Source organism: Scyliorhinus torazame, chromosome 2 (assembly GCF_047496885.1).
Source record: "Scyliorhinus torazame isolate Kashiwa2021f chromosome 2, sScyTor2.1, whole genome shotgun sequence".
Taxonomy (NCBI): domain Eukaryota; kingdom Metazoa; phylum Chordata; class Chondrichthyes; order Carcharhiniformes; family Scyliorhinidae; genus Scyliorhinus; species Scyliorhinus torazame.
In genome coordinates, this window is record NC_092708.1 from 226,761,931 (window position 1) to 226,780,585 (window position 18,655).

Here is an 18,655-nt window from a genome sequence, read left to right on the forward strand (position 1 = left end):
TGCCTTTCAATTTCTCATCTGTCGATTTCACCTGTATGCAATTTCCTGCTCTCAGAATTTGTCCCGTGGTAGCCTGCCCCTTTAAGGGGGCGTGTTCCCGGAGTGTCATATGACCCAATCAGCCAATGGGGTCAGAGCACACAAACCCTGGGGGCAGAGCGTGATTTTCCCAGTTAGTTATTAGAGACTTGGAACATCGTTTATCTCACTCTCTGTACATGGTTTAAACTGTTATTCATTGATCAACTTGGCGGTTGCCCATCTGACAGGATATTACATGTCCCAAATCTGTTCCTCAGTTTGTGAATAAGTATACAAATCCCCAGGACCACTTGGCTCCCAATCTCTTTGCAATACTTGTCCAAACATGGACAACAGAACTAAACTCCAGAAGCGAGGCGAGAGTGACTGCCCTGCACATCAAGGCAGCATTTGACAGAGTGTGAACAAAGAACAATACAGCACAGGAACAGGTCCTTCGGCCCTCCAAGCCTGTACCGGTCATGATACCAACCTTTGCCAAAACCCTCAGCATTTCCTTGTGCCGTATCCCTCTATACCCATCCTATCCATGTATTTGTCAAGATGCCTTTCGAACGGCATTAATGTATCTGCTTCCACAACCTCCCCTGGCAACGCGTTCCAGGTACTCAGCACCCTTTCCGTAAAAAGCCTGCCTCGCACATCTCCTATAAACTTTGCCCCATTGACCTCAAACCTATGCCCCCTGGTGACTGACCCCTCCACCCTGGGAAAGAGTGCCTGCCCATCCATTCTATCCATGCTCCTCAATCTTGTAGACCTCTATCAGGTCACCCCTCAACCTCCGTCTTTCTAATGAAAACAGTCCGAGTCTATTCAGCCTCCCCGCATAGCTAATACCCTCCAGACCAGGTGTGGCAAAACTGACGTCGGTGGGTATCACAAACTTCTTCACCAGCTGGAGTCATACTTAGCACAAAGGCTGGTGGCTGTGTTTGTTGGAGGTCAATCATCTCAATCCCAGGACAATGCTGCAAGAGTTCCTTTAGGTAGGCTCAAGGCACAACCATTTTCAGCTGCTTGAATGACCTTCCCTCCATAGGTCAAAAATAGGGTTGCTCACTAGTCATTGCACAGTGTTCTGCACCATTCATAACTCCTTCTGGAGCTGTGGTAGTCACCACTGATGTATATATTAGGTGATGATGCACAATCAATACTCTTGAGACCACGAGGAGTCATATCGATTCAGCTTTAATCAGATAGAACTGTACCCAGCAGCGATGTTACAGAAGTGAAGGCTGCGGGGACGGCATCCGTTCTTATACCCCGTCTCTCAGGGCGGGGCTATGTACATTACCCAATCATAGACCCCGCGGTCTAGCCAATGGTCATTCACCTCTCAGGTACTGCAATACCTGGTATTACCACAGGTGATTTGTGGTAAGGCCCTGTATTACAGGTACGGGGGTAGTTCCCTGCCTGCTGGCTCCGCCCAGTAGGCGGAGTATAAATATGTGTGCTCCCATACAGCAGCCATTTCGCCAGCTGCTGTAGGAGGCCACACATTTTGGTGTAATAAAGCCTCAGTTGTATTCAACTCTCGTCTTTGTGTAATTGATCGTGCATCAATTTATTTCACTAAAGTTTTCAGAAGATGGACTTCTGCATCAAGCACGATCGCCTGCAGCTGGATCCGCAATCAGGCAACGCCAAAAAGGACTTTGAACATTGGCTAGCCTGTTTAGAAGCTTACATCAGGTCTGCACCAGACCCAATTCCGGAAGCTCAAAAGATTCAGATCCTCTACACGCGGCTGAGCTCCAACGTCTTTCTGCTTATCCAGGACCAGTGCCGAACTACGACGAAGCCATGGCGCTACTGAAAGATAACTACGCTCAGCGGACTAACATGCTTTACGCCAGACACATCCTCTCCACGCGCAGCCAACTCCCTGGTGAGTCAGTAGAAGACTTCTGGCGTGCTCTAATTCCCCTAGTCAGAGACTGTGACTGTCAGGCCGTCACGGCCATGGAACACTTGAACTTGCTTATGAGGGACGCTTTTGTTATGGGGATAGGGTCAGATTACATCCGCCAATGCCTTTTAGAAGGGGCCACACTCAACTCGCAGCAACCAAAAAGCTTGCGCTCTCGCTGACGGTCACCTCGCGCAACATCCAGGCCTACACCCCCGGCCGCACGGCCCACCCCTCCTACGCATCTTGGACTCCGCAGACGGCCATCTGATCGGGGACCCCACACAGCCAACCCCACGCCTGTGCCGCACGGCAGCCAACCAACCCCGGGGGCCCCATATGTTACTTCTGTGGGCAGCCAAAACACCCCCAACAACGCTGCCCGGCCCGGAGCGCCCTTTGCAAGGCCTGTGGCAAGAAGGGGCACTTCGCGGCGGTGTGCCAGGCCCGTTCAGTCGCTGCTATTGTTCCGATCCCCCCCCCGGTACGGACAGTGGGCACTGCCATTTTCCCCTCCTCGGAACCGCAAGGCCCGTGGGCGCCGCCACCTTCCCCTCCTCGGACCACGTGTGGCCCGTGGGCGCCGTCATCTTGTCCTCCCCAGGAACATCAAGCGCTGCCATCTTGTCTCCCCCACGGCACGTGCGGCCCGTGGGCGCTGCCATCTTACCACAACCCATGCCCCCCGGGCACCCCATCGCCTGCCACCATTGACGATCAGCTGCGTCTCGCCTCGGTCAAGATTGACAGTCTCGCCACACAACCTAGCAACTGCCTCTACAAATGTGAAAATCGATGGGCACGAGATCTCCTGCCTGGTGGACTCTGGGAGCACCGAGAGCTTCATTCATTTCAATACGGCAAGGCACTGCACCCTCGCGGTATACCCCGCCAATCAGGGAATCTCGTTGGCCTCCGGGTCCCACTCTGTGGCGATCCAGGGGTACTGCATAGCCACTCTCACTGTCCAGGGCGTGGCGTTTACCGGCTTCCACCTCTACGTCCTCCCCAACCTCTGCGCTGCCTTACTACTCGGCCTGGACTTCTAGTGCAACCTCCAGAGCCTAACATTGAAATTTGGTGGGCCCCTACCACCCCTTACTGTGTGTGGCCTCGCGACCCTTAAAGTCGACCCACCTTCCCTATTTGCAAACTTAACCCCAGATTGCAAATCCGTCGCCACCAGGAGCAGACGGTACAGCACCCAGGACAGGACCTTCATCATGTCCGAAGTCCAGCGGTTGCTTCGGGAAGGCATCATCGAGGCCAGCAACAGCCCCTGGAGAGCCCAAGTGGTAGTGGTGAAAACTGGGGAGAAACACAGAATGGTCGTGGACTACAGCCAGACCATCAATAGATACACGCAGCTCGACGCATACCCCCTCCCACGCATATCTGATATGGTCAATCAGATTGCACAGTACCGGGTCTTCTCAACTGTGGACCTTAAAAACGCCAGGTTCCTTTCGGCGTCACCAGCGGGGTCTCGGTTTTCCAATGGGAAATGGCCCGAATGGTCGACCGGGACGGGCTTTCCCGTACCTAGACAATGTCACCATCTGCGGCCACGATCACAGGACCATGACGCCAACCTTGCCAAATTTCTCCACACCGCCACTCTCCTCAACCTCACTTACAACAAGGAGAAGTGTGTGTTCAGCACGAACCGCTTAGCCATCCTCGGCTATGTGGTCCAGAACGGAGTTCTGGGGCCCGATCCCGACCGCATGCACCCCCTCATGGAAAACCCCCTCCCCCACTGCCCCAAGGCCCTCAAATGTTGCCTGGGGTTATTTTCTTACTACGCCCAGTGTGTCCCAAATTATGCGGACTAAGGCCCGCCCACTCATCCAATCCACTCTTTTTCCCCTAATGGCCAAGGCTCACCAGGCCTTCAACCGTATTAAGGCTGACATCGCCAAAGCCGCGATGCACGCAGTCAACGAGACGTTACCATTTCAAGTTGAGAGCGACGCATCAGACATCGCTCTAGCCGCCACCCTCAGCCCGGCAGGCAGGCCCGTGGCATTCTTTTCATGAACGCTTCATGCCTCCGAAATTCGGCACTCCTCCATTGAAAAAGAGGCCCAAGCCATTGTTGAAGCTGTGCGGCATTGGAGGCATTACCTGGCCGGCAGGAGATTCACTCTCCTCACTGACCAACGGTCGGTAGCCTTCATGTTTAACAACACACAGCGGGGCAGGATCAAAAACGATAAAATCTTGAGGTGGAGGATCGAGCTCTCCACCTACAAGATTTTGTATCGCCCCTGTAAGCTCAACGAGCCCCCCGATGCCCTAACCCGAGGTACATGTGCCAGCGCACAGGTGGACCGACTCCAGACCTTGCACGACAACCTTTGTCACCCAGGAGTCACATGTTTGTACCACTTCATCAAGGCCCGCAATCTGCCCTACTCCGTCGAGTAAGTCAGGGCTATCACCAGAGACTGCCAGGTCTGTGCGGAGTGCAAACCGCACTTCTACCTACCAGACCGTGCGTGCCTGGTGAAGCCACCCGCCCCTTTGAACGCTTCAGCGTGGACTTCAAGGGGCCCCTCCCCTCCACCGACCGTAACACGTACTTCCTCAGTGTGGTCGATGAGTACTCCAGATTCCCATTTGCCTTCCCATGCCCCGACATGACGTCTGCCACCATCATCAAAGCCCTCAACACCATCTTCGCTCTGTTTGGCTTCCCCGCCTACGTCCACAGTGACAGGGGATCCTCATTCATGAGCGATGATCTGCGTCAGTTCCTGCTCAACAAGGGCATCGTCTCGAGCAGGATGACGAGCTATAACCCCCGGGGAAACGGGCAGGTGGAGGGAGAATGGGACGATCTGGAGGGCCGTCCAGCTGGCCCTATGGTCCAGAAATCTCCCGGCCTCCCGCTGGCAGAAGGTCCTCCCCGACGCACTGCATTCTATTCTGTCGCTCCTATGGACTGCGACTAATGACACACCCCATATATTAGGCCATTTGTGGTCAGGCCCTGTACTACAGGTATGGGGGTAGTTCCCTGCCTGCTGGCTCTGCCCAGTAGGTGGAGTATAAATATGTGTGCTCCTCGTACAGCAGCCATTTCACCAGCTGCTGTAGGAGGCCACACATCTTAGTGAAATAAAGCCTCAGTTGCATTCAACTCTTGTCTTTGTGTAATTGATCATGCATCAGGAGCCAAGCAGTTTGTGACTGCACACAGCAAGACCTGAGCAATATTCAGGCTTAGGATGACAAGTGAGTAACATTCATGGCCACGCAAGTTCCAGGCAATGACCTTACTCCAACGAGAGAATTTAGCCACCATTGCTACCCCCACCATCAATTTTCTGGGTATTACCATTGACCATGAACTGAACTGGACCAGCCATATAAATACTATGGCTACAAGAGCAGGTCAGAAGCTGGGAATTCTGCAGCAGTAGCTTACTTCCTGATTCCCCAAAGTCTGTCATCAACCACAAGGCAAGTCAGGAATACTCTCACTGTCCTGGATGAACACAGCTCTATCTAAGTATGATTGGATAGTCAGATTTGAGCTTAACATCAACATGTTTAGACTATTTCAGAATATAGCCACTGTAACAAACTGGCATGGTCAAGGAAGCCATTTTGATACTAATGTAGAACTTAAGAAGGCACTTTGTATTAACAGACTGTATTAATCAAAATTACTGTATTGAGACAGATTATTAAACAAATATTGGGTCTGCATGGTCTTACAATTAATAAATCAACAGTGAATCAATAATTATATTAGAAAGACTATTTTATTTAAAATTTTTCATTCTGAGCTTGTTAAAGTTACTAATTAAGGAGTTATATCTATGAACGATGTGTAGTGCAGATAGGTGCTAGCAATTAAACTGTCAAACTCTGGTAAGCCTTAAAAAGTGTACCATGATCTTAATAAGGATCAGATTCCATAAAATACCCATTCAGGCTTTATGAATAGCGAAATTGTACAAGATCTGGGAGAATGTGCAACTGTCCTATTGCATTTTTGCCCAAGATAAAACAGCCATGTGATGCATGTAACATTGGTTTAATAGCTGGCCCCTTTAAGAGGCTTACATTGGAAGAGTCATGTGACCCCATCACCTAATGGGAATCGACCACAGGGATCATGGTGCAGAGCATGGGCTTTTGCAGCCAGAGTAGATCCTGGAGCTGGTAGTAATAACATCACGTTCAATTCCCATACCAGCCTCCCCGAACAGGCGCCGGAATGTGGCGACTAGGGGCTTTTCACAGTAACTTCATTGAAGCCTACTTGTGACAATAAGCGTCTGGCAAGTATACATATAAATGAGAGGAGTTCACAAAATTTTAGCCTGCACAAGGGATCGAACCAGGCGTGTTAACTGTTGTGGTTTGCATTGGTGATTGAGCCTTTGGCGATGGCCCTTCAGGGGTCTGTGGAGTGGCAGTGGATTGTGAGGGGAAGCAGGGAGCACCGGGTATCGTTGTACACGGTCAACCTGTTGCTGTGTATGTCAGACCTACTGGAGAGTATGGGTAGGATTATGGGACTATTGGAGAGGTTTGGGGCCTTCTCCTGGTATAAGTTAAATGTCGGGAAGAGCGAGGTGTTTCCGATGAACGCGGCGGTGTGAGGGGCCAATTTGAAGACGTTGCCCTGTAAAGTAGCCAGGGAAAGGTTTAGGTATTTGGGGATTAAGGTGACAAGAGAATGGGCTACGATGCACAGGTGGAATTTGACTACATTGGAGGAGATTAGGGGGCATTTTAAGAGGTGGGATACGTTGCATACGTTGTGCTTGGCTGAAGGGGCTCAGGTTGGGGGTCCTTTCTGGGATGTGGGTCGTTTAGCTTGTCTTTCCATCTGCAGCCTTTAAACCGTCGGCCAGCATGCCAAGTTCATCGATTTGTCAAATGAAGGTAAACGTATTCCCGTTAATGTTGAAGAAACCTTTAAAATTCTTATTTCACAGAAATTTCATTCAAACTCATTGAAGCCTCGCTGCAAGCTTAGAAGTCTAAAAGCTTGGAACTGCATTTTTACGTTCAGTTTCATGGACCTTTGCCTTTTTAAAGCCCTCTGATTGACTGGGGGGGGGGGGGGGGGGGGGTAAAATCCCAAATCCCAATCATGCTTAACAGAAACACCTTTTTCAATTCTCTCCGGAAAATTGAGCCTGCACCGTGTTTCCTACTGACAGCTAGTGCGGGATCAAAATAGGCCCAATGCGTAAGAACCTTTTGTAAATATACCATTATAATTCATAATACAGACTGACTGGTGGTCACCAATCCTTCCTTTACTACATTTAGCATTAGCAAGTATTAAGTTGGAAGAAGGCTAACTGTGGCGCGAGGTGACACTTGCTTGGGGTTAGAAGCAGGGGTTCAGCGAGGCTTCTTTGCTAGTCAGGTACTGAAGAGTCCTGATGCAAGAATTCAAGTGAAGTGATGGTAAAGAAGGAGTTCAAAGAGGATTACTCTTCAACAGACAGGTCATCTGCTTGAAGTTGTAAAAAGTAATTGTCTTAAAGTTGTTAAGTATACCTTTTTCCTTTAATTAACTTATTTACTCTCCAAAGAGCCCTGCTTTGCCTTAATTGTTTAAGCCTTGTCCGAACAAAACCAAATTCATTAAATGGTAAATTGGGGGCGGAATAAATCATAAACTTTCCGACGACAAGTTTAGATGTCAGAAAAGAAAATCTATCAACACTTAAAAAGCCAACACTGCCCAAGACAAAGCAGCGCCCTCGACTCATCCACAGTCTTAAAAGATTAATTCCCTCCATCACCTGTGTATGGTTGCAGTAACGTACATCACACACAAGTTTCACCGCAGCAACATCTCCCACCTGGAAGGACAAGTCAGCAGGTTCATGGGAACACCACCACTTGCACGTTCCCCTGCAAGCCACCCTGACTTGGAAGAGTACAGTCATTGCTTCACTATCACTGAGTCACTGGAACTCTGTCCCCAGCAGGTGTACCCACATGAATTGCAGCAGTTCAGGAAAGTGACGCACCACCATCTCCTCAAGTGCAATTAAGGAATGGGCAATAAATGTTGGCAGGGTGCTGTGGCGCAATGGGTAGCATCTCTGACTCTGAGCCAGATGCTCCGGGTGTGAGTCCCACCCCAAGACTTGATGGCCAAGGAAGGATGCAGCCAAACAGGTTGAGTATCGACCTGCAAAGTACTTCCAAACATGCCAATGTTGGTGGTAAGAGCGGGAGAGACTTCTGGAGAGACACGCTTGATGTGGAGCGATGCCCCTCAAACTACATGCCCCTGGTGACAGACTAACGGCCTGTTCCGTGAATTACTGGCTATGGAAACAGACAAAAGTCTGCTCGAGTGCAGCACAAGGTGTAAGAAGAGAATTTGAAATGGAATGAATATTGGCTTTGCCAGCAATGATTACGTGAAATGTTTTATATATATATTTTTTAAAAACTTGATCCAGAAAACGTGAGCACTATTTGGACAATACCATTATGGAAGGAATAGTTTTGTTCTTGAGCATTTGGAACTGACTTATAAAAATGGAATCAATTACATTCTAGAAAACCGAAATTCCTTTAGGGTCTTTTGTTTAATTTGGTCCATAATTAAGTTGGTAATATTCATTATACAACACACTTGCAAAGAAAATGAATTATTTTCGAAATGCCTTACCTTATGAGGCACAGAAATTGTTTGCTGCGAATCATATGACGACTGCTTAACCGTCTCACAAATGGCTTGGTACAGACCAATCAGTTGTCTTCCTTTCTCAATGGCAGAATATTTCTGAATGGGGCCTTCTTTTCCCAACTAAAAGTAAAAATAAATTACAAACTTAATCTATTGTAAATCTTTATGTAGATGACGGGCTAAAACAAATTTACATAAATTATATTAGTCAGAATAATAGCCTGCAAATTCTATTCGCAATGATTCGGCTTCAAATCTAAATTAAAATCTGAAGCTTTACAAGGATTAGACCACTTGAGGACAGTGGGGGGGGGGGGAATCTATGTGTTGAGTCAGAGGAAATGGGTGAGGTACTAAATGTGTACTTTGCATCAGTGTTGTCATGTGAGTGTCCCTTTAATAAATGTTTTTGTCTTATCACATGGCTTCAATGATGTCATTGTGTGGGTGGAGCTAGGCTGTGGCGCCGAGAGTTGGTTTTAGTTTTGCTTTGAGTTTGAACTGGTTTTGTTCTGCACAGGTTGAAGGAAGGTTTTTGTCTCTGCATTTTAGAAGCTGTTTCCAGACTGCTTGATAACTTGAAAATAACTAACTGTTTTCTGGAAGAAATTCAAACCTGCTGTTTAGGTAAGTAAACAGGAGCATCCAAACTAGGTCTTGAGTGCTATGTGCTAGGCCACACCTTTGAAAAGGATTTTCAGGTTTATGGGATCTTGTTATTAAATTTGCACAGCTAAAGGGGGAATTTATTAAGGGTTATACATAGAGTACTGTCGCTGTGTGGGGTATTTATGTTTGTAGTTGATAAAAATGCTTACTGTGTTTAAAAAAATGTGAACTAAATTTGTAGAATAAACTTTGTTTAAGGCCTCTGTTGAAGAATTCAAATTCTAGTTATTGTCAAAGTGAGATTAAAATATAACATTTGGATGGTTTTCATCTGTTACTAGTTGGTACTTTTCTTCAATAAAAATTCCTTGCGATTTCATGCAGTGTTCATTCCAGACAAGTTGTTTACTTTTTGACCTCAGCTGATGCTGACAGGAACAGTTTTATTGCCAATCCTTAATTACCCCCAATTGTGCTGCAGAGCATTGTGCTTCAGAGCAATAGTTTGTAAAACAGAGAAAGCATTAAATGTTAACCACAGTGTGCAAGGTTTTCACATGTAGGCCAGACTGGGTAGGTTAGATAGCTGCATGAGTTTTACATAATCATCATTTTTCCTTTGTGGGTGCCCAGCAATAACCAGACATGGTTGCTGGGTCACTAACGCAGCACCATAACTGTACCATCACGCTTAATAGGTAACAACTGGAAACCTGTCAAAGATCATTTTGAAGTCTACATTAAATCCTGAACTGCCTGTATCAAAAAGTCATCCAGACGTGCAGCCTCCCAGTTAACAGATGCATTTTTGTTCATAGTGTCATGTGTGTGTCCCTTTAAGAAAGGTTTTGTTTGACCACATGGCTTGTAGCACGGCTTCAGTGATGTCATTTGTGGATGGAGCTGGGCTGTGGCTGTCAGGTGAGAGGAGGTTCAGTGCTTTTGTTTCAGTTTCGGTTTGTTGGTTTGGACTGCAGAAGAGAAGCAGTGTTTCCCCGTTTTTATTTTAAGAGCTGTACAAATGAACTGAAAGCACATTGGGTGTGGCAACTTTAAAGATAGAGTTGCTTTCCAGAAGCAGTTTTGAATCTGCTGATTGGAGTCTGGATCTCAGGGAAAGGACCAGTCCCATTCAAGTGAGATTGCAGTGAGCTGGGCCATGCCCTTGAAAGGGGTTTTGGTTTATTGGATTGTGTGTTGAATTGGAACAGCTACTAAGGGGGATTCATTAAGAGTTATATACATAGATTACTGTAGCAGTTGTGTGTTTTTTCATGTTTGTAATTGAGAACTTCTTGCTAACTGTTTCATATATGTTTTTTTTAAATAAACATTTTAAGAAGTCATTTGTAATTTAACAACAATTTCAAAAGCAAACAAACAAAGTAAGTAACACCCCCAAACCAACACCCACACCCAGCCAACATGGCTTACACACAGTTCCCCAGGCCAATCCTCCACTCACTAGTGCCTCCTCAACTATACCCCCTACCTCCCTCCCTAACCCCCCCCCCCCCCCCCCCCGTCCCTTATTGTATCTGCTGACAGCTTAATGTTCATCAAAGAAGTCAATAAACGGCTGCCACCTCCGAGTGAACCCTCATGTCGAACCTATCAGGACAAACTTGATATTCTCAAGCCTGAGAAACCCGGCCATATCACTAACACAAACCCCCGATTTCGGGGGCTCCAAGTCCCTCCACGCCAATAAGATCCGTCTCCAGGCTACCAGGAAGGCAAAGGCCAAAATGTCAGCCTCTCTCACCCCCTGGACTCCCGGGTCTTCCGACACACCAAAAACCGCCACCGCTGGACTCGGAACCACCCGTACCTTCAGTACTGTGGACATGACATCGGAAAATCCATCCCAAAATCCCCTAACCTTCGGCCATGCCCAAACCTCATGCATGTCATTTGCGGGCCGTCCCGCACAGTGCCTACACCCATCCTCCACCACTTCAAAAGAACCTGCTCATACGTGCCACGGTCATATGCGCTCTGTGGACCACCTTAAATTGTATCAGGCTGAGCCTGGCACATGACGAAGACGCGTTGACTCTATTCACGGCATCCTCCCACAAACCCACCTGTAATTCCTTGCCCAACCTTTCCTCCCATTTTCGTTTTACCGCCCCTATCAGGGTTCCTTCCCACTCCATGAGCTCTTTGTAAATTTCCGAGACCTTTCCCTCCCCCACTCCCGTTTTCGAAACTACCTTGTCCTGTATCCCCTTGGGCCGTGGAGCGGAAAGGTCAAAACCTGCCTCCATGCAAAGGCCCTCACCTGCAGATAGCGGAACCCATTCCCACCTGGCAGCTCAAACTCCTCCTCCAGGTCCTTTAAGCACGGAAAGCAGCCGTCAGTAAACAGGTCCCCTAACCGCTCAATCCCAGCTCCCTGCCGCCTCCGAAACGCCCCCATCCAGTCCCCCGCCCCCCCACCCCCGGCACAAACCGGTGATTGCCACAAATTGGAGCCCACACTGACGCTCCCTCCACTCTCCTATGCTTCCGCCCTGTTTTAGATATGTTAACTACATTCTACATTTCTATAATAAACTTTGTTTTTGACAAAAGCACCCAGGAAGTCTGATGAATTACATCTGAAGTGAAGGCTCTTATGCTCAAAGCCAAATTCAACATTCAAGTTATAGGTCAGGTGAGCTTCATCATACACTTTGGAGTTTCAAAGACCTGGCCCATAACAATAACGATGGAAGATTCGGCTTCCGACGGGGCAAGAGAGCGGTCGCAGGTGGAGGAGCTCCTGGAGGGGAACAAAGTTGCATCCCGCTCCTCGCCGAGAACCTGCAGTCATGCGCGCAAATTCACCCGTTTTCTCCCCCCCCCCCAACAAGAGTGGGGACGAAGAAAAACCCGGACTCCAAAGCTCATTAGAGCGGGAGAACTGGGCGCTTGGGAGCGGAGCGATCCAACGGCCCCGCCCCCACGCACAGCAGCAGAGCGCAGGGTAGGACGAGCAGTGGCCCAAAGTGGTAAAGGAGAGAAGGGAGGAGAAAAGAAAAAGGGGGGACAAAAAAAAGGGGGAAATGGGGGGGGAAAAAAAGGGGGGGGAAATGGCAGAAGGGAGCCAAAGCAGAGGGAGAGGGGGCACCAAAAGCAGACGGGGCAATGTGCGAGCCCGTTCAGAAGTGCTAATCAGCGCACAAAGCAGCGTAACGGAAGGTTCGCCGCAACAAAAAGAACTGGGCAGACAGGAGCAGTTTCCCCCTGGGCCAGGGGGGAACTGGAAGGCAGCCTTTGCTGAGGCGCGGTGGGAACATCAGTAGGAAAACAAGGCAGAGGCTAGGGCGGACATAGAGGCTGCAGTGCAGGCAGCAATGGCCAAGGCCCTGGCGGAGGTGCAGCAGGCCCTGGGCAGAGCAGAGGAGAAACTGGAAGCCCAAGAGGGGAAACTGGAAGCCCAAGAGGCGACCATTAAGGAGCAGGAGAAAGTCGCAACTGACATGAGCGACCGGATAACGGCCCTGGAGAAGGAGGTGGCGTGACTGGGCACAACACAGGGGAGCCTGAAGGACAGCGGATGATCAAGAAAACCGCTCGAGAAGGCAAAATGTCAGGGTAGTGGGCCTACCAGAGGGGATCGAGGGTAGAAACCCCACGGCATACATGACCGAGATGCTGGGCAACTGAGTGGGGAAGAAAACTTTCCCCAACCCAGCAGAAATGGACAGAGCACACCGGTCGCTGTGCCCGAAGCCCAAGGCAGGGGACCACCCAAGCGCAGTTATAGCTAAACTGCACCGGTACCAAGATAGGGAAACAATCCTACGCTGGGCCAGGAAAAGCAGAACCTGTGTGGTAGTCACCACTGATTGTACGATAGTTGTAATGATGATTATTAGAGGTAATACGGTAAGGCTCCGGTACTATAGGTACGGGGGTAAATCCCTGCCTGCTGGCTCCGCCCAGTAGGCAGAGTATAAATGTGTGTGCACACTCGAGCTGCTTCCATTCTGGTAGCAGCTACAGTAGGCCACACATCTCGGCTCAATAAAACCTCGATTACTCTCTACTCTCGTCTCGTCGTAATTGATAGTGCATCAATTTATTAAGCAGAGATATTACAGCCATGGAATTTCGCATCAAGCCTGATTGCCTACAGCTGCACCCTCAAGCAGCCAAAGCCACGTCAGCCTTCGAACACTGGCTAGCTTGCTTCGAAAGCTACCTCAGATCATCGACTGAACAACCCTTGGACGCACAGAAGTTCCAGATCCTGAAATCACGGGTGAGCTCCTATATTTTCCCCCTTATCCGGGATGCGTCCACTTACACTGAAGCTATGGAGCTTCTGAAAGGACATTATATCCGGCCGATCAACAAACTCTACGCCAGGCACCTCCTGTCCACAAGGCAGCAACTCCCCGGTAAGTCATTAGACGATGCCCTGCACATCCTGGCAAGGAACTGTGATTGCCAGGCAGTTTCAGCTGTCGAAGATACGGAACTCTTAATCAGGGACGCTTTTGTTACGGGCAATGGGTCGACGTACATCCGCCAGTGCCTATTAGAAGGGGGTACGCTCGACCTCGTGGCAACCAGGTAGCTCACAAATTCACTAACGGTAGCCTTCCGTAACGTACAGTCGTACGCCCCCGTCCGCACAGCGGACATAGTGGGCCCAACCAGCTGCCGCCCCAAGCCCGCGCCACTCGGCAGCCAGCCAGCCCAAATGTTATTCCTGCAGGCAGACCAAACACCCCCGGCACCACTGCCCGTCGCGGAGTGCAATCTGCAAGACCTGCGGGAAGAAGGGACATTTCGCTGCTGTGTGCCAGGCCTGGTCGATCGCTGCTGTATCTATGCCCAGTGTTCCTGCACCCACCATGTGCGACCCATGGGCACCGCCATTTTCCTCCCAGCAGACCACGTGCGGCACGTGGGTGCCGCCATCTTCCTCCCAGCAGACCACATGCGGCCCATGGGCGCCGCCATCTTTAACACCACCCGCCATGTGCACCCCGTGGGCGCCGCCACCTTCGGCGCCATTTCGGACGGCGCCTCAGGACCCCTGCTCGTCGGGGACTTTGTCGGGCCGTTCATCGCTTGCCACCGCCGCCGACCAGCCCGGGGCCTACCAACACCAACCGCAGCTCGCCTCCATCACGCTCGACCAGTCCGGCCTCACAACCTCGCAACCGCGACGACGACGGTGACGGTGAAAGTCGATCGGCACAAGACCTCCTGCCTTCTTGACTCCGGGAGCACGGAAAGCTTCATCCACCCCTCTACGGTAAGGCGCTGCTCCCTTGCGGTACACCCAGTTAGCCAGAAAATCTCCCTGGCCTCCGGATCCCATTCCGTGGAAATCCGGGGGTACTGCATCGCCACCCTCACCGTCCAGGGCTTAGAGTTCAGCAACTTCCGACTCTACGTCCTCCGCAACCGCTGTGCCGCCCTGTTACTCGGCCTGGACTTCCAGTGCAACCTCCAGAGCCTAACTCTAAAATTCGGCGGACCCCTACCACCCCTCACTGTATGCGGGCTCACGACCCTTAAGGTCGACCCACCTTCCCTGTTTGCAAACCTCACTCCGGATTGCAAACCCGTTGTCACCAGGAGCAGACGGTACAGTGCCCAGGACAGGACCTTCATCAGATCGGAGGTCCAGCGGCTACTGCGGGAAGGCATCATCGAGGCCAGCAACAGCCCCTGGAGAGCCCAAATGGTAGTAGTAAAGACTGGGGAGAAGCACCGGATGGTCATTGACTACAGTCAGACCATCAATCGGTACATGCAGCTCGACGCGTACCCTCTCCCCCACATATCTGATATGGTCAATCAGATTGCACAGTACCGGGTCTTCTCCACAGTGGACCTGAAATCTGCCTACCACCAGCTCCCCATCCGCAAGGCGGACTGCCAATACACTGCATTCAAAGCAGATGGCCGCCTCTATCACTTCCTTAGGGTTCCTTTCGGCGTCACTAATGGGATCTCGGTCTTCCAACGTGAGATGGACCGAATGGTTGACCGGTACGGGCTGCGGGCCACCTCCTGTACCTAGATAATGTCACCACCTGCGGCCACGATCAGCAGGACCACGACGTTAACTTTCTCAAAATTCTCCACACCGCCAAACTTCTTAACCTCACGTACAATAAGGAGAAGTGCTTTTTCCGCACCAACCGTTTAGCCATCCTTGGCTATGTTGTGGAAAATGGAGTTCAAGGGCCCGACCCTGACCGCATGCTCCCCCTCCCCCACTGCCCCAAGGCCCTGAAACAATGCCTGGGGTTTTTCTCCTATTATGCCCAGTGGGTCCCTAACTATGCGGACAAGGCCCACCCACTCATCCACTCCACAGTTTCCTCCTGATGGCTGAGGCCCGCCAGGCCTACAACCGCATCAAGGCAGACATAGCCAAGGTTACGATGCACATGGTCGACGAGTCCCTCCCTTTCCAGGTCGAGAGCGATGCATCGGACGTCGCTCTGGCTGCCACCCTCAACCAGGCAGGCAGACCCGTGGCATTCTTTTCCAGCACCCTGCATGCCTCCGAAATTCGGCACTCCTCTGTCGAAAAGGAGGCCCAAGCCATCGTGATGGCTGTGCGACATTGGAGGCATTACCTGGCCGGCAGGAGATTCACTCTCCGCACTGACCAACGGTCGGTTGCCTTCATGTTTAACAACACGCAGCGGGGCAAGATCAAAAATGATAAAATCTTGGTGGAGGATCGAGCTCTCCACCTGCAATTACGAGATTTTGTACCGCCCCGGCAAGCTCAACGAGCCCCCTGATGCCTTATCCCGAGGTACATGTGCCAGCGCACAAGTGGACTGACTCCGGGCCCTACACGATGGTCTCTTTCACCCAGGGGTCACCCGGATCTTTCACTTCATAAAGGCCCGCAATCTGCCCTACTCCATTGAGGAGGTCAGGGCTATCACCAGAGACTGCCAGGTCTGTGCGGAGTGCAAACCAGACTTCTACCGGCCAGACCGAGCGCACCTGGTGAAGGCCTCCCGCCCCTTTGAACGCCTCAGCATGGACTTCAAAGGGCCCCTTCCCTCCACCGACCGAAACACGTACTTGCTGAACGTGGTCGATGAATACTCCTGATTCCCCTTCGCCATCCCATGCCCCGATATGACATCTGCCACAGTCATTAAAGCACTCAACAGCATCTTCACCCTGTTTGGTTTCCCCGCTTACGTCCACAGTGACCGGAGATCCTACTTTATGAGTGATGAGCTGAGTCAGTTCCTGCTCAGCAAGGGCGTTGCCTCGAGCAGGACGACCAGCTACAACCCCCGGGGAAACGGGCAGGTGGAGAGGAAGAATGGGACAGTCTGGAAGGCCGTCCTGCTGGCCCTGCGGTCTAATAATCTCCCGGTCTCCCGCTGGCAGGAGGTCCTCCACGACGTGCTCCACTCCATTCGATCACTACTCTGCACTGCAACTAATGAAACCCCCCATGAATGTCTCCTTGCCTTTCCCAAGAAGTCCACCTCTGGGGTTTCGCTCCCAACATGGCATGCAGCTCCTGGACCAGTCCTCCTCCGCAAACACGTGCGGATCCACAAGGCAGACCCGTTGGTCGAAAGGGTACAACTACTGCACACGAACCCGCAATGGCGTCCCCCAACCAGCGCCAGGACACAGTCTCCCTCCAGGACCTGGCACCAGCTGGGTCCCCACCCACAGTCCAACACCCGACACTCCCACCCCTCCGATTGCCCCAGCGTCACCCACCCTCCCCTCAGCGCACCTCACTACAGCCCCTTCCCCAGGACGATCCGTCCTCCCACTGGTTCCACCCGGGGATGAAGGCGAGGACAACACGCTCCCGGAGTCACAGGCGACCAAGTCGGCACCCGCATCACCACCAGGACCGAGGCGCTCACAGCGGAGGATCAAGGCACCCGACAGACTGAACTTGTAAATTTTCACCAAACTGTAAATTTTTCCACCACCCACGCTGGACCCTTTTTTAAACAGGGGGTGAATGTGGTAGTCACCACTGATTGTATAATAGTTGTAACGATGATTATTAGAGGTAATACGGTAAGGCTCCGGTACTGTAGGTACGGGGGTAAATCCCTGCCTGCTGGCTCCACCCAGTAGGCGGAGTATAAATGTGTGTGCACACCCGAGCTGCTTCCATTCTGGTAGCAGCAGGAGACCACACATCTCTGCTTAATAAAGCCTCGATTACTCTCTACTCTCGTCTCGTCATAATTGACAGTGCATCAACCTGCAAATGGGAAGGACACTTCATTAGAACTTACGAGTACATTGGGGCAGACCTAGCCAGGAGACGGGCCGAATTCAATAGAGCGAAAGCAACTCTTCACAAGAACGAAGTGCGATTTGGTATGCTGTACCCTGCGAAACTCTGGGTCACATACCAAGAAACAGAGTAATTCGTCATAGCCCCCGCCGAAGCAAATAAGTTTGTTGAGGAACACAGGCTGGAAAACCAGAAGCTAGGGTAGAAATAAGGGGCCCCTAGCAAGGGGCAACAACACACCGATGAGGAGGGGCGCGAGGCAACGCCAGCCCCCCCCCCCCCCCCCGCCACAGCAAGCGTACCCTGAACAAAAAGCAAACCACTGCCCGAGGGACCACTTCAGGTGGGAGACCAGGCCCCAACACGAGGGACCAAGAGTAGCGGAGAAGGGAGAGCAAGCGAGAGGAGTGCAGGGGAGGATGAGGGAAGAGCGGGCATAAAACCGCAGAGGCCGGGCGAGGGAGAAGTGAGACAGTAACCCCCGAGAAGGGGGCCACCGCACTAGCAGGAAAGCTAGCGCCGGGGACATACAACAAAGCAGGGCCGCAGCACGCCCCCAACACGGTGTGGTGTGTGGGGTGGGGGGGGGGCACCAGGTAGGGGGTGGGGGAAACCACTTAACAGAGGCTGGAGAGCAAACGGGGATAGGAACAGGAGAAAGAGGGGTGTACGGAAGAGGGGGGGGGGGGGGAAGGACACGGAGGGAGAGACTGGGGGGAGGGGACACAGGGAAGGAGGGACAAACAAGGCTAGAAAAAGGAATAGCAATAGGGCTACAAAGCGCCACAACTAAGGGCTCGGAACAAAGAATCGCTGCAAGCATCCACCCAGTACGGTCTCTGGGCGAGGGGAGACCCCAGAGTGCAGGGGACTACCCGCATGGCGGACGCACAGTGGGCGGCCATGTCGGGTGCCCCCGGGACAAAGGGAAACCCCGGAGCGCAAGGACCCGACGGCATGGAGAGAGAAGTGACAGCAGCCATCCTGGTCGGCCCCCTAACAAAGGGAAATCCTGGCGGGCAGGGGCGCGTCCACCAGGTAAGTATGGTTAATCCGACAGGGGTGAGGGGACAGAAGCCCCCCACCAGAATAGTCACCTGAAATGAAAATCGCTTATTGTCACAAGTAGGCTTCAATGAAGTTA

The 18,655-nt window shown here is 51.4% G+C and overlaps 1 protein-coding gene across 2 annotated transcripts in view; it reads right to left on the reverse strand.

Annotated features, from left to right (window-relative positions):
• Window positions 1-18,655, reverse strand: part of LOC140396157 (uncharacterized) — a 193,012-nt gene that overhangs the window by 152,301 nt on the left and 22,056 nt on the right. For both annotated transcript variants that reach the window (XM_072484403.1, XM_072484393.1), the window contains exon 4: window positions 8,625-8,762. In XM_072484403.1, coding sequence (XP_072340504.1) covers window positions 8,625-8,762 — 138 coding nt within the window. The remainder of the gene's footprint in view (window positions 1-8,624; window positions 8,763-18,655) is intronic.